Below are 15948 nucleotides of genomic sequence, written 5' to 3' on the forward strand. Positions count from 1 at the left end.
GTAGTTCAGGTGTAACCCGTCTCTCTTGTACAGGTCCCACCTGCCCCAGAAGAGGTCCTAGTGATCTAGAAATCTGAAACCCTGCCCCCTACACCAGTTCCTCAGCCACGTGTTCATCCGCCCGAGCATCCTATTCTAACCCTCACTGGCAGGTGGCACAGGTAGCAATCCTGAGATTACTACCCTTGGGGTCCTGCTTTTTAACTTCCTACCAAGCTCTCTATACTCACTCTTCAGGACCTCCTCACTCTTCCTTCCTACGTCATTGGTACCGATGTGTACCATGACATCTGGCTGATCACCCTCCCACTTCAGAATGCCGTGCACGCGATCAGAGACATCCCTGACCCTGGCACCCAGGAGGCAACAAACCATCCAGGAGTCTCTGTCACGACCACAGAACCTCCTGTCTGTACCTCTGACTATCGAATCCCCTATCACTACCGCTCTCCTCTTCTTCCATCATCCCTTCTGCGCTGCAGAACCAGACTCAGTGCCAGAGATCCGGCTGCCGCAGCTTGTCCCAGGTAAGGCATCCCCCATGTAAGGGGGAAAATACAAGGGGGGCACACTCTAAAATGGCAATACAAGAAAGCACACTCTAAAATGGCTGCCTGGCACATAAAGGGTTAACTGGGAAAGCCAAAAGAGCAGACACAGGCTCCTGCTGTTCAGAAAAACCTAACAGACAAGCCATTTCCAAATCACAGACAGTGACTCATAGCAAACAAACACCTCAGGAAGCCAAAGCCAAGGGTCAAGACATCTTTTAAGATAAGGAAACCCCAAAACAAAGAGCTAAGATTAATGTTAAAGGAAGGCGGGAAATATGAATGCGAGGGAACCGATTAGCACCTGAACGAGACGAAACTAGCCATTGATAGATACAGACATAAGGAGATGTACCCATTCATAAAATGCTAAATGTCTATACCTGTTTGTACTCTTGTAAACATGAGGAAATGTACCCATTCATAAAATGTTAAATACTTGTACTCACGTAAACAATGTGATAATGTTCGACTCACCGGTTTACCCATTGTGTAAAGGATATAAAATTGAACCGCTCCCGGCATACAATTGAGAGAAGGTTTACTACAGACCAAGTACTTTGTCTCCATGGAGCTCCATTTAATAAATCGTATTTTCTGAATCTCGAAGTCTGACTACTAGTGGATTTTTCCCACAACACCCCACAACAGTATCCAAATCAGTATACCTGTTGTGGAGGGGAATGGCCACAGGGAAACCCTGCTCTGCCTGCCCTTTCCCTTTCCCTCGCGAGATGGTAACCCAATTACCTGTGCTCTGTGCCTTTGGCGTAACTGCCTCCCTGAAGCTACTATCTATAAACTCCTAATTCTCCCGAATGATCCGGAGGTCATCCAGCTCCTGCTCCAGTTCCCTAACGCGGTTTGTTAGGAGCTGCAGCTGGATGCACCTCCTGCAGGTGACTTCCCACATCCTGCAAGAGATGCATTCCAACATCCTGCCTGGCATTCTTTCTACTGATGCATTTTGGTGGGAATAATGTAGGGAGGAGCTACACGATAAATGGAAGAACCATAAAGGGTGTAGAGACGCAGAGGGACCTGGGTGTGCAAGTCCACAGATCTTTGAAGGTGACGTCACAGGTGGAGAAGGTGGTGAAGAAGGCATATGGCATGCTTGCCTTTATAGGACGGGGCATAGAGTATAAGAGTTGGGGTCTGATGTTGCAGATGTATAGAACGTTGGTTCGGCCGCATTTGGAATACTGCGTCCAGTTCTGGTCGCCACACTACCAGAAGGACGTGGAGGCTTTGGAGAGAGTACAGAGGAGGTTTACCAGGATGTTGCCTGGTATGGAGGGGCTTGGTTATGAGGAGAGATTGGGGCAACTGGGGTTGTTCTCCTTGGAAAGACGGAGGATGAGGGGAGACTTAATAGAGGTGTATAAAATTATGAAAGGCATAGATAGGGTGAACGGTGGGAAGCTTTTCCCCGGGTCGGTGGTGATGTTCACGAGGGGTCATAGGTTCAAGGTGAAGGGGGGGAGGTTTAACACAGATATCAGAAGGACATATTTCACACAGAGGGTCGTGGGGGCCTGGAATGTGTTGCCGGGCAAGGTGGTGGAGGCGGACACACTGGGAACGTTTAAGACTTATCTAGACAGCTATATGAACGGAGTGGGAATGGAGGGATACAAAAGAGTGGTCTAGTCTGGACCAGGGAGCGGCGCGGGCTAATTGTTCCTTGTTTCTCGTTTCAAGGCTTCATTCTATGATCATCTTGCTGGTGCCAGTACAGAGCGAGACTGCGGACAGTTGGGAACCTGTCTCGGGGGCAGGGAATTCATATGGTGTTCGTGGAAGTGGAAATGACTAGGGTTGGGAAGCATTTCCCGATCAGGGCCATTGTGATCTCCTGGACTCGTTTCGATCGCCTCAGGGGGTCGGAGAGGAATTTCCCAGATTTTTTTTCCCCATATTGGCCCTGGGGTTTTTCACTCTGGGTTTTCGCCTCTCCCTGGAGATCACATGGTCTGGAATGGGGGGGTGGGGGTGAGTTACTAGGTTGTGGTGAACAAAGCATCGTAGCTGTGAGGGACAGCTCGGTGGATAGGATATTGGTATGTAGATAGGCTGGAAAATTGGGCGGGGATCCTGGATTCAGGATTCAATCCTGGACCGGGGAGCGGCGCGGGCTTGGAGGGCCGAAGGGCCTGTTCCTGTGCTGTATTGTTCTTTGTTCTTTGTACTCTGAAGAAACAAAAACAACTTACTGGAACCTACCCTCGCCTCTGCCTGTTCACGCCGAAGCCTGTTTGAGCCAAAGCCGTCCCACTCTGCTCCCTCTCACTCCACCGCCCGCTCACAATGCTGCCCGCTGGATCGATTTTAAACCTTCCGCGCGTTACTGGCTGACATCAGGCACCTGCGCAGTCTCGCATTCCACTCGCTGCCTCCCTTGCTCCGACTCAAAAAATTCACTGGGGCCCACTTCCGGTTTTACACTCCCGGCTGCCTTAGAGAAAACAAAACTCCGAAAAAAGAGTAAGTTAAAAATACCTCTTACCTACGAGCTCTCCTCACTTGAACCACCACTCTAGCTGCTCCTCTGGAACAATGACTGGAAGTTGGAGCAGGTTTGAGGGGTTAAGTGGCCGATCTTGTTCCTGTTGGAATTGCGTTGGCTTCCCAAGAGAAACAGAAGAGTTTTCCTGGTATACTGGCCAATATTTAATCCTGAACAAACATCACTGGAATGGACGTTATTATCAGTTTTGTGTGTGGGAGCTTGCTGTGAACAATTTGGCTTCTATGTTTCCTGGCATGGCCAACAGTGATTACATTTCAAACTGACTTCATTAGCAGTGAAACACTTTGGGATGTCCTGAGGTAATGAAAGGTACTAAATAAATGCAAGTGTTTTCCTTCAGCTCTCTGCAGTTTGAATCTATTCACTCCTGTCATCACAGTGCAGTAAGAATCAGCAGTGAAAGGGAAGGGTGGAGAGATGCACAGGCCCATTGCTCCCAGGATTCTTCACTTCACTTTAACCTCAGTATTGCTACATCCTCGTCGGAGAGATATGGCCATTGTTTCTGACTCTCCATGTTTTCCCCGGCCTTCATGTACCATGGCAATGTTGCACTGACAATGGTCACACACTGGCATTGGGTACGCATGCTCATTCCTTGAGTCAGAGCCTGTCCTTATCCACTGGTCACAACACCCCACCACCCCTGTCACACAGGCCGATGATACCAGCTGTCACCAAGTTAGCAAAGCGAACTTGCTCAAAAAACCACCGACCCCACCCCCGCCCCAATCAAAGAGGGCACCCAACTGGGGTCAGGCCAAAGCCTCTCCCAGGCCGAAGCCTTCAAAGGAAAGGCCATGACTTCACTGAAGTGGAACAACAACAACAAGAGTAAAGTTACCTCAATTTCTCTCAACAGTTCCGATTGTCCGCACGTTTCTAAATCTTCCAGAGCCTGAGACCAAAAATTGTCTTCCTGGTCTTGTTCGGGTCCGTTGTGGTTGCTAAGGTATCTGTTTAACGTACGAACCAAAGTGTCAGTATCTTCAACTCTATGCCTTCAGCAGCATGGGGCAAAGGTCACGCTTCTCTTACTGTCTGAATTGAACCGGGAGTGAGGAGGCAGTGGGCAACTGGGGGGAGGGTGGGGGAGCGGGATGGAAAATGCCAGTCTTCACATTTGGACACACAGAGAGGGGGATGGATAAGGGAAAGGGAAAGGAAATGAGTGAGGGAAAGATACTCCCATCGAATTCTGGAGTCAGGCACATGTAGTGCGGCCAAAGGCGAGGCCTTTCATCAGGGAGAGAACCACTCGGGGAACAAAACAGAAGAAGCAAAAGAGATCGGCCAAAAAAAAAAGGCATGGTGAGGAAATGGTGGAGGCTTTCGGGTGAAACACAGAAGAAGCGAAAGAAGAGTGGAGAGGGAAGAGGAGGTGGTGGATGGAGCCTCCCAGACGTACAGTTAAGAAGGCTGATGGGAAAATGCTCAGAGCTGAGACACAGACAACCTGGGAAGAGAAAAAAACAAAGACAATGTGACAGACAACAGGGCGAAGGGAGGGAGAAACAATGAGGACTGTGAGCTATCATACACACACACACACACACACACACACACACACACACAGACCTAACAGTCGGGGAGCAATAAACTGCAAGGTGTGTGATCAGTAATGAGGTACATACATTGAGGAAGGGGGAGGTTAAGCAGTGAAGGAAGGTGAGTGCCTGGTCTTGCTGTGTCAAGACTATTCATTATTACCCTCTTTAATATTTAAAGATTAGAGGCACACAGTTTTCCCTCTTTAAGCTTCAGTACTCTGAAAATTTTTTTGTCTTTCCGTCTCCTCATTGCTTTTAAGTCACTTTGCTTCCCTCCCTCCCTCCCTCCATCCTCATAGGCCCATGGTTGTAAACCAGCCAATCAATTTCCTATTTCAAAAATTGGAATTGCAGACTAAATGCTGCAATTTTCTGTTAAAAGGCTCCGCGCTCTCAAACCTGCCCCACTCCCTCACACTCAATTGTCATGTCATTCTCCGAGCAGCAGTTCCAGCAACCCACCCCCCCCCCATCCCCCCATCCCCCTCTCCATCACTCTCTTTCCTTGGATCTAACAGGACCTTGGCCCTCCCTGCCTACGGACCCCACCGTGCGAACACCCCAACATAGAGCACATGGCCTGGGTAAGATACTCTGTTGGAGAGTCGGTGTAGACTCGATGGGCCGAATGGCCTCCTTCTGCACTGTAGAGGTTCTATGATTCTATGAATTCCCCCAGTGAATTCTTCAGCCACAGAGATCAGAAGGCGGGAAAGTTCCACCCCACAACCTGTACCGATCAGCTGACAACAGGAGTCAGAGTGTCTGATATCAGTAACTCTCTGCGTTATGGAGGGAAGAATGAGTAAAGCCAGGACAGAAGTGAGCTGTGATGCCTTCTGTGGTTAAGCAGCTCAACCACACTCAGTCAAAGCTCAATGTGAAGTAGATCTATTGCATCCCCGAGAAGGAAATCAGCAGGGAATGTTTATGTCAGGGGAAGGGAAGGAGGGGGAACTCATCCTCCACCGTTCCCTCCCTGTCCCGTGGGGGGGATGGGGGGGGGGATCCAATCACCTCTGGCACCATTTTCTGACCGCTGTATTTAAGATGAAGGATCCAGTGGTTCAGTTCCCACTGCTCTGTGAAATATCAGCTTGTGGACCATCATCACAATCCACAACCCGGATTCAAAACGCTGATAAAAGATCATCAGCTTCATCCTTTTCCCTGAACAATGTCATCCCACCCTATCCCCAGGCACAAAACCCAGCTACTTACACTACGGGATAGGGGTCTTCACTCTTCGAATGATTTGCATGCTCAACACACGTAAGCTCTAACCTGTTTGGTTCTGGGTGAAGCATGAGATTAGCTCACACTGTAAAATGGCAGACAGGAGGCGCTATGTATGGTCACCTGCTCCCATGTACTGCCACCCCCTTAAATATCGCACCAACTCATTTTTACCCCAAACTCAACTGTGACTTAGGCCCAAGTGCCTAATTCCAAAATTAATTCTCTCATAGGGTTTGATGGGATGAGGAAGCTGTATATCATTTGAAGAATGTGGAAGATCGCATGGGGTGGGTAAACATTCTGTTAGTAACCATCCTCCACACGTTTGCAGGAAGATAGCAATAGAACGCAAATTCAGAATTATGACGATAGCAGTGACTGGGATAAATGTGCTCTTCAGTACCTGATGCAGACAGTAACGCTCAGTGGACATGTGAAGATGACTTCATGCGGCATTGTTGCACATTAATTAGTTCCCCACAGAGAGGTACCCGGGGAGCAGGCTACAGGACAGCATCTTACTATCGAATCAGGCAGCCACTGGTTTGCTTTGGGTCATTGAACCATAGAAACGAGTAACTTGTGGAAACTTCTCAAAAATATTTTGTGTCTTAAGGCAAGGTGGCACAGTGGTTAGCACTGCTGCCTCACAGCACCTGGGACCCGGATTCAATTCTGGCCTTGGGTGACTGTCTGTGTGGAGTTTACACATTCTCCCCATGGGCATGGGTGTCCTCCGGGTGCTCTAGTTTCTGCTCTCACTCCAAATATGTGTAAGTTAGGTGGATTGGCCATGATAAAAAAAAATTGCCCCTTTGTGTCCTAAGATGTGTAGGCAGGAGGATTAGCCATGGTAAATGCGCGGGGGTTACGGGGATAGGATGGGAGGATGGACCTGGCTAAGATGCTCTGTTGGAGAGTCAGTGCAGACTCGATGGGCTGAATGGCCTCCTTCTGCACTGTAGGGATTCTATGATTCAATGAAGGATCTTCTGGAGTGGAATACACCAGTAATGAAGCATGTTCAACTTTCCTTCCACTAAATTAACCGAAGGAGGATCAGATGGACCCTGCTCGTGGCGTCCAACACTTCAGCACATCTGATTCCTGTCTACCTAGAAGCTACTGAACAAATATTTACCCCAATGGAACTACAAGGGGGTCTACATGAGAAACAAACATCCAAGTGATTAAATGAGAAGGTGGGGGGGGGGGGGGGGGGGGGGGGTGGGCAGTGAACATTTCTTGGCTCCAGTGAAAAAAAATGAAGGCACTTTTGGTGGGAAATGCGGATGGAGAACGGAGGTCGTGTTGTCTTGGAGAATGGATGGTTCATTTGCCTTGAACAGGAAAGTTTCTAACTCTGTTTCCCCCATCATCCCTGAAACACCGCCAGTGTTACAAACAATACCAGGAAAGCTTATCAGAGTAACTGCATGCTGTGCCTTGATATAATTCTTGAGCACCAAGTAACATTCAACCTGAGGAACCATCAAAACCAGCTGCAGAATTCAGTGGACATTTTGTAGTTCTCTTTAATTGCCCAAATGATCCGAGACCATGCCACCATCTTGAATCGTGACTTGGTAGGTGTGATGATACTGTGTCTTTAAGAAATATATTTATATCATGTTTCTTGTATGGGGTAGGTTTAAAATTCAGCTCTGTTTTCTATGGTGCCGATTTGTCTGCAAAATTAGGCAGTTGAAATGTTGACAATGCAGGATAATGACTGATTTTGGCTCGGGATGTGTTTCTTTAAACAGAGTGAGTGCATTTTTGTTTACTTTGGTTCCTCTTGGGGTTTCAGAGTAGAGTTTTGATTGGGTTGATTGACAAGAGACAGAGTCATGTGCTAATGGGATGAGTTAAACTTGCTTTGAAGATACACAGCTTCTCTTTTATTCTAAAACAGCCAGTCAGTCAGTTCTGGCTGGACCTGAAAGAGACAAGAGGTGTGTTTCTGTCTCTGTGGAGGCTGCTATTTGGTGCTGTCAGAAGACAGGTGTTCTCTCTGTCTCTCTCTTCAGAGGTGTTCAAAAGACTCTCGGACTGTTAACAAGTACAAGCACATAAGCCTGTGCATTGCTAACTGACTCTGAAGAGGAGTTTTTACGTCTGTAAGAAGAAAATTGCTCAAATTGGAATTCATAGGGACAGGTTAGCAGTTAAGAGCTGTATCTTGTCATGTTTAAGCATTGTTCAATTGGTAAATGTTAAGCTAATTCATTTGTTATAGTTAAACTGCATTGTTAAATAAAGTTCGTTTTGATAAAAGCTTCCTAGTGTGTCAATAGAATCACACCTGGAGTGAAACACTTTATCCTCACATTAATGCTAAAATAGCAAATAGTTGGGGTCTAGTCTAACTTCATAATATATCTCGGGGTTTTTGTTCTCGTACCCTAACAGTAGGACAGAACTTGAGTACAGGCAGTGAGGCCTCCTCCATCTGATGGAAAATGGAGGTGGGTTGGTGAGATGGCTGAAAGCCTCACTGCCCGGTTTTATCATTATTCTGTACTGGCATCCCCCCCTCACCCCCGATTGTGGACAGGATTGCAGAGGAGGACTCCATCTCATACAAGGCCACAGCCTACTGAACCAGTCATTGAGAAAGGGAGTATTCAAGGTGGAACTGCTGAAAAAAGAGACATGCTGTCAAAGCTTTTCAACTTGCACTCACCAGGACAGAATCAAAAGAATATCAGATTTCAAAGGGAACAACAATTTTTACTGCATGAGAACAAGATGCTAGTTGATTGGTAGAAGCATTGCCGTGGAGAACGCAGTAGAGAATAGTTATCCCCCCTCCCCTCAAATTTTTGTTTAAAATCAAACCAGGCAAGTTGACTCTGATTTTTTGAGGCTTTGCCATGGGGAATGTACCATGGGGATGTGCTGAGAATTATAGTAACAACCAATTTAAGATTATCAGTCATCTTTGTAGTGTGGGTCACTTAACGCTGCTAGAAGCCACTTATGTTCATAGAATCATAGAATCCCAACAGTGCGGAAGGAGGCCATTCAGCCCATCCAGTTTGCACTGACCACAATCCCACCCAAGCCCCATCCCCATAACCTCACATATTTACCCTGCTAATCCCCCTGACACTAGGGGGCAATTTAGAACGGCCAATCAACCTAACCTGCACATCTTTGGACTGTGGGGGAAAACCAGAGTCCCCAGAGGAAACCTACGCAGACACGGGGAGAATGTGCAAACTCTGCACAGACAGTGGCCCAAGCTGGGAATCGAACCCGGGTCCTTGGAGCTGTGAGGCCGTAGTGCTAACCACTGTGCCATAATGCCGCCCCACAGCATTCATTCAGACACAGCATCCTCTTCTTTGCAAACAGGAAGAATATGTCCAGGAATTGCACCTTTTTTAACCAACAGAAGCTTTGAGGACAACTTTTCTCTGGTGCATTCCCCTTGGCAATGCCCCTATCAATCCAAGTCCACTTGCTAACCAATCAGTGTCCTTTTCTAATGCTGTATAAATTGTTGTACCCTTTGAAATTTGGTATTCTTGCATCTGTCCGGATGAGAACAAGATGAAAAGCTTCAACAGCAGATCTCTTTTTTCGGCAGTATTCAAGTTCTGTCCTACTGATACGAGATCAGAAACCCCAAGGTATACGATGAAGTTAGACTAGACCCTATTCCAAACAAACTTTATTTAACAATACAGTTTAACTATACCAAATGAATTAGCTTAACGTTTACCAACTGAATAATACTTAATGAGGTAAAAACCAGGCAGTCTACAAACAGCACAGCAAGAAACAAAAGCAGCAACAAAGGCAGCAACCTTTATGTCTTAAAATTGGAGACTGCAACACCATAAGGTCTCAAAGCCTGTTCCTCTACAAATCCACCTGCATGGAAAGCTGATCTCTTATTTATAAGTCTACGAGCAACTAACTTCATGACCTACTGGAACTCTACCTCTTCAAGGTTATTCTGCAACAACTTTGTTCTATGACTTTTGTGAATGCGTTCACTTAGCTAAACTTCAAGAGTAGAAAGGAACCTCTTCTTCATTAGGCATGGACCAAGATAAGCCAATCACTTGAGTTCTGAACTATTCCATTGTTTATAAATTGTAAAAGTGCACTATCATCTTTAACCGTATTTTCCTCAAATATGTGTGAGAATGAAAGTTCCTGTTTATTTGAACCCACGAAAAGCATGCCACTTTTTGTCCATGCATATTCAGGGGTTCGGCAACACCCAGATCTTCCTTTCCAAAAAAAAACACACACATTATGGACAGTAAGGTAAGGGCACAATAGTTTCAGTCCTCTGTTAACCCCCTAACAAACAGAATGGCAGAATGAGGCAAGGCAAGAGACATGGGATTAGGAGGGTCTATGAAGCGTGAGATGCATAATGAAGAAGAATATTGAGACCGGATTTAGGATAGAGAGAAGGCGACCCAGCAGTGTGTGACTGAACTGGAAGAGAACCACTCACTGGGTTGAGTGCACACGGTTGTGGGATGGGAAAGCCCTTAGTTTGCTCATGCTGTCAATGTTGGCAACTTCTCCAAGCCACTTCCATTGATTGGCCCCCAGGCTCTATTTAAAGCAGCATTTCATTCAGAGTCCTACACCAGGCTGCAAGAATGTTCATTTGAAATTATTGTGACCTGCTCGAGGTTTTTGGTGGGCTTCTTTCGCCATCCTCGACTATTGCTTGGTACTTCCACATATAGCAACACACAAGAGATTAAAATGTCAACATATCTCTGTCTCCTCCAGACAAGTCTTCAGTTGTGTAATTAAGTAAAAAGAGGAAAGGAAAATACTATCAAATGGAGGGAATGCCTCACGGTGTGCAAGACATCAGAATATTGCCTCCCAAGAACTGGGGCAGTGAACACCTCCCACTGGGTTTAGTTACGTCATGGACAGAAAATCTTTAAGCAAAGTCAGAGGACAAAGGTTCACTTTTGCTCTCTCTCCCCCAGTCCTTAGGCTATACAATTAACAAACTGGAAAAGCCTTTCCAAACAGGCCCTACCCTTCAGTCCTTGAGTTATGGGATGGCGTAGGGGGTTATGCTAAATATCTCAGCATATTCTGATTGACGAAGAGCGATTAAAAATCAGTCAAGACTCCATTCCTACTTGGGATGATGAAGCCGTGGCCATATTGTATGTGTGAGAAATCCTGAACTGGGTATGGGGGAGGTTGGCCTTGGCTCTCAAATCTCCATGCCTGTCCATTTAGTTTTCTTTTGTTGTCCTTTAGTTTTCTTGGGGGGAGGAGAGATGGTGTGCAAAATATGGGCATGTGGTCGAGGCACCCACTGGTTACCACTGCCCTGAGGGTGAGGTCACTGCCTTCTGGAGAGAAGGGCAACAAATGTAGGAATAAACATCACCCACAGCCCACTGATGAGCAACTCACTTGGTGGAGTGCGGCAATGCCAGAAAGACAGTGCTAAACACAGATGGAAAGGAGCTCCATCTCTTACCCAGCTGTCTTGTCCCACTCCTCGTCAGTGAAACCACCGTCTGTACAGGGGTAACTCTTCCGTCGATTGACACGTGGTGGGGGGCTCCTCCTTTGACTTGTGTCTTGCCACTCGTGAGGATGCAGCACAATCCCTGCTGCCTGGTGATGGTAGCTACCTGAAAGGGTTAATAGAAAGAGAGAAGTATAATATTGTGGACATTACACAAAGGGAGGAAGTCTTTAATCGTGCCTAAATCAGAAAGAAACATTTGTACTTATGCACTTTCTAACACAGTAAGATGTCGCCTCACAGAAGTGTTTTGGTTGTTAATTTGTGTTTGGCACAATAACAAAACCAGCCACAGGATGGCAGCAAATACTTTTAATCTGATGTGTCAGTGCTTTGCTGCTTGTCCAACCAGGCAGAGAGACAGACATTCCATTGGCATTGGTCCTGGCAGTTACACATGGACAATGCCAATGGGCGCTATTTGGTGCTGAAACAGTTAAACAGCAATGGCCAAAAATTAAGCTCTGCTCCATGCCTCGCAGCCAATCACCACCCAGATCAAAGTGCACCCTTTGCCTAGTAGCCAATCACAACCCAAGGTCAAACTTTGACAACATCCCTCCTCTTCACCCCCAGCCTCGCCACCAATCACCACCCACGCTAAACGGTGCTCCCATCCCAACAAATCACCACCCAAGTCAAAGTGTACCCTTTGCCCAGCAGCCATCCTCGCACAGGTCAAACACTGCCCCTATCCAGATGCTAGCTACCTTCCAAATCCAGCCCCATAGTAAGTTGCCCCAACTGATGGAATGAGCATGTCCCTAAATATAGATCCTGATAGAATTTGACAAGAGCAAAAATAGTGCATCTTTCTCTCTCTGCTTCCAACTCCAGGGAGAAAACTTGGGTCCCATTGACATTGCCTTTACTGTGTGGCTGAGACTGGGAACTCACATGAGAAGCAGTGGGTACAAATCCATACCCAACCTCTCCATGGCACACTGGTGCAGCAAAACTGTTCACAAACACCCTGCTCACCAATGTGAACTGAATGTTGAAACGGGCATATTCTAGCCACATTAAATTGTCTGATTGGCTCACCTTGGCTTCCAAAGGCCCCGTCAAGCCCTGAGCCATCCCACGATTCCATGGCACTGTCCATGCTGGGGATGGTGTTTGAGTGGATTTTGGAGAGTCTGTTCAGTTTCAGAGTGTCAGGGAGTTCATCTTCAGGGTCGCTCAGTTCACCCACAGCACTGGACTTTTTTGAAAAGGAACCTGGAAGAAAAGAGTTTGAAATTTAAATTAAACATGGATTTAAGAGGGATATGGGTGTTGCTGGCAATTATTGTTCATCCCCATGTACTCTTGAAAAGGTGGGGCTGGGACCTTTTCTGTAACTATTATCTATGTGTGTGATGAAGGTGTTCCATGAAGGTGGCGAGTTGCACCCAGTGACTATGAAGGATCAGCACCATCTGCTTCTGTTATGTCAGCATCACAGACTAACATCTGCATTCCATCAACAGTCTTTTAGTGAACTTGGGCAGTGGTAACCAGGGCCTCAGTTTATTGGACGGCGGGGACTCAACCTCCTGCCATCTGAAGAATCAGCGGGTGACACATCCCTGCCCACTCTGACAGACCCGCCCGCTGCCATTTCACATTCCATGAACGTTGGTTGGCATTGGGCTGGTCTTCCATCCGTACCTGAAAGAGCTGCCAGCCAAACTGATGGCTCTCCAGCCCATCCAGGCACAGCGCTGCGTTGGCCGAAAGAGGCAGTGTAGCCACGTGCCTGGAACCAAGGCCAGAATTTTCCAGCCCCTTCCACAGTGGGTTTTTCCATGACAGATGCAGCAAGCTATGGCCGTCAGGGGGATTTTCCGGTGTTGCCAAACCAGTGGCCATTTGTGTGGCTTGCCAGCCCCGCTCCCGGAGAACCTGAGATAGGGCTCAACCTCAGCAGTAGTGGAAGATTTCGGGGGCAGGAGGGCCAGAAAACCCTGCCCTTACTGTGGTAGACAGTGAAATGTGTACTCCATTTCAACTTTCTCAGCAAGCTAGCCTAAAAGGCAGTTTGTCCTAAAGATGCTAGTCTCATGACATGGTGGCAAGCTAATTATAGTGGTCCTGGGGGAGGGGAGGATAGGTCGCAAGGAGGACGATTGGGGGGATAAGCCAGGACGTATCAGGTCCTTGAGGGGAGGGCACTGCCCCAGTCAGAAGGGGGCTTCTGATGGAGACACGTCCCACCCACATCCCTCGCCCACTTTCCCGCCTGAGATTGAAGATGGAAAATCGTTCCATTTCGCACCCTGAGCCATCTGGTACCAGCTGGGCTGAAAAAGCCCTTAAGAAGCCATGAAGTGGCCCGTGGTGGGCCTTAATTGTGGTAAGGGTGGGTTTTCCGTCCGAGGCCCTGGTCACCCCACCATAAAATCACATCCAGGTGGGGCAAGTAAGATCCCAGAGTGAATCCCATCCATGAAGTTTCACACTCCCCATCCTCTGCCTCCCAAGGGGACGGGTAGGGGGGAGAGGGAGGAGGGGGGGGGGCGGGGGTGGAGGCATAACATACAATTTAGGCCCAGGTAATCTGATTCTTTTTTGTGATATTGATTGATAGATAGATGTTGGCCAGGACACCAGAGATAACTCCCCTGTTCTTCTTCCAAATAGTGCCATGGGTTCTTTGGCATCCACCCAGACAGGATACCCTAACCCTAACGTTTCACAGCTCAACTGAAAGACAACACTTCCAACAGTGCAGCACTCCATCATTACGCACTGCAGTGCCAGCCCTAATCATTTAGACTCAAGCCCTGGAGTAAGACTCGATGCCAGCACCTTGTGGTTCAGAGATCAGGATGCTACTTACAGAGCCACAAATGACAGCTGCATATTCCCAAGTCCAGGACGCACCTTGGAGGTGATCGTGTTCCTTGTCCCTTTAGGTGGGAGGTTTGAACGGTGATGTCCCAGGAGTTGCTGCGTTGCATTTTGTAGATGTTTCACACTGCACACACGATGCAGCAGTGGTGCAGGGAATAAATGTTTAATAGGTTGCCAATCACACTGCTTAATGCTGCATAGTGTTAAGCTTCTTGAATTTTGTTGCAGTGGCATCAGGGATGTTAGGCTGTGTTCAAGGTTTCAGTCAGGAACTGGTTAGGTACAGGTTATAGTTCAGGCTCCCTGCCATAGTCAGCTTAATATCAGCAACATTATCTGTAGGTAGCTGAGGGCATTTATAAATTTCAAAGATAGAGAAGTGGGCAGAGGGGCCTCCATCTTGAGGCATTTTCCCTTCCTTTCTCTCTCTTTCGCTTACCTGACCTGCAGGCTAAAGTTTCTTCCAATTGGCCCTCCAACTCTGATAGGCTGCCTGCTATCCTTATTTGGACAGTGAGTCCATGCTCTGGCTTCTAATTGGCCAATTCAGGATAGATCAACGCTAGATGACAGTTTTTCACACAGCATGGGGTTGTCACACCCATTTAACCCTGATGTCCAGGCCCTGTTTTCACTCATTTAGAAAGTTGGAAGAAAGCTGCAAATGTGAACAGAGAAGCTACCTTCAATATTTCTCCTTAAATCACCACACTCAGTTTTCAATGTAGGGCTGAAGGCATCCTTTAAGGTTGCTTGTGGGGTTTATTGTATTCTTGATAATTAATGCAGTGAATTATCAGATATATTACTGTCTGTAGTTGTATGAACCTATATAAAGGATAAGCAAGGAATTACCCAACATTTTTCTCTTCACACCCTCCTGTCCTGGCAGGGGCTGTCTGCTCTGCCTCACTCCATGGACCCTGCTCAGTGTGCCACTGAACGTTGACAGGATATTTAACTGCAGAAGGCATCGTGCCGGGCCACCCTGATGATTGCGTGCACGCAATCGAGAGGGGCAGATTCTGGCAGATCCACAATGAAAAGGCCCAAGAATCCCTGCCTGGGATACTCTAGCCCTGTATAGACCACAGATGGCGGAATAGTTCCACAGGAGCTATTGTGGGGGAAAGGATTACTTTGTCAGGATTTACACAGCTCCTGACATTATTGACAACATTAGGAAGATAGCCTGCTTCACCATTCAATTAGGTCATTAGTATGTTCAAGGCTGAGACAGACAGATTTTTAATCAGTAAGGGAATCAAGGGTTGTGGGGATAAGACGGGAAAGTGGAGTTGAGGATTATCACATCAGATCAGTCATGATCTCACTGAATGGCAGAGCTGACCTGATGGGCCAAATGGACTACTTCTGCTCTTATGGCTGATTTGCATCGCAACTCCATCCAACCACCTTTTCTCCATATCTCTTTATAGCCTTACCCTCAAAAGATATTACCAATCTCGCCTATTGGAGTTCCGTTTCTCCCAGCATCAACAAATTTTTGAGGAAGAGAGCCCCAAATCTTGACCAGTGTTTGCTTGGAAAATTGCTTCCTGATTTCTCACCTAAACTGCCTGACGCTAATTTGAAGATCATGTCCCCTTGTTACTGATTCCCCCCACCAGAGGAATTCTTTCCCTGTATCAACCCACTCAAATCCTTCTACCATTTTAAATACCTCAATTAGATTGCGCC

The 15948-nt window shown here is 47.2% G+C and overlaps 1 protein-coding gene across 1 annotated transcript in view; it reads right to left on the bottom strand.

Annotated features, from left to right (window-relative positions):
- grip2b (glutamate receptor interacting protein 2b) overlaps window positions 1–15948 on the bottom strand; it is a 322627-nt gene that overhangs the window by 17316 nt on the left and 289363 nt on the right. The window contains exons 18-21 of the mRNA XM_078203128.1: window positions 13254–13284; window positions 12454–12613; window positions 11359–11515; window positions 3929–4040 (exon numbers count right to left, since the gene is read on the bottom strand). Of these exons, the coding sequence (XP_078059254.1) occupies window positions 3929–4040; window positions 11359–11515; window positions 12454–12613; window positions 13254–13284 (460 nt within the window). The remainder of the gene's footprint in view (window positions 1–3928; window positions 4041–11358; window positions 11516–12453; window positions 12614–13253; window positions 13285–15948) is intronic.

The sequence above is a fragment of the Mustelus asterias genome, chromosome 3 (genome assembly GCF_964213995.1).
Source record: "Mustelus asterias chromosome 3, sMusAst1.hap1.1, whole genome shotgun sequence".
NCBI classification, from domain to species: Eukaryota; Metazoa; Chordata; class Chondrichthyes; order Carcharhiniformes; family Triakidae; genus Mustelus; species Mustelus asterias.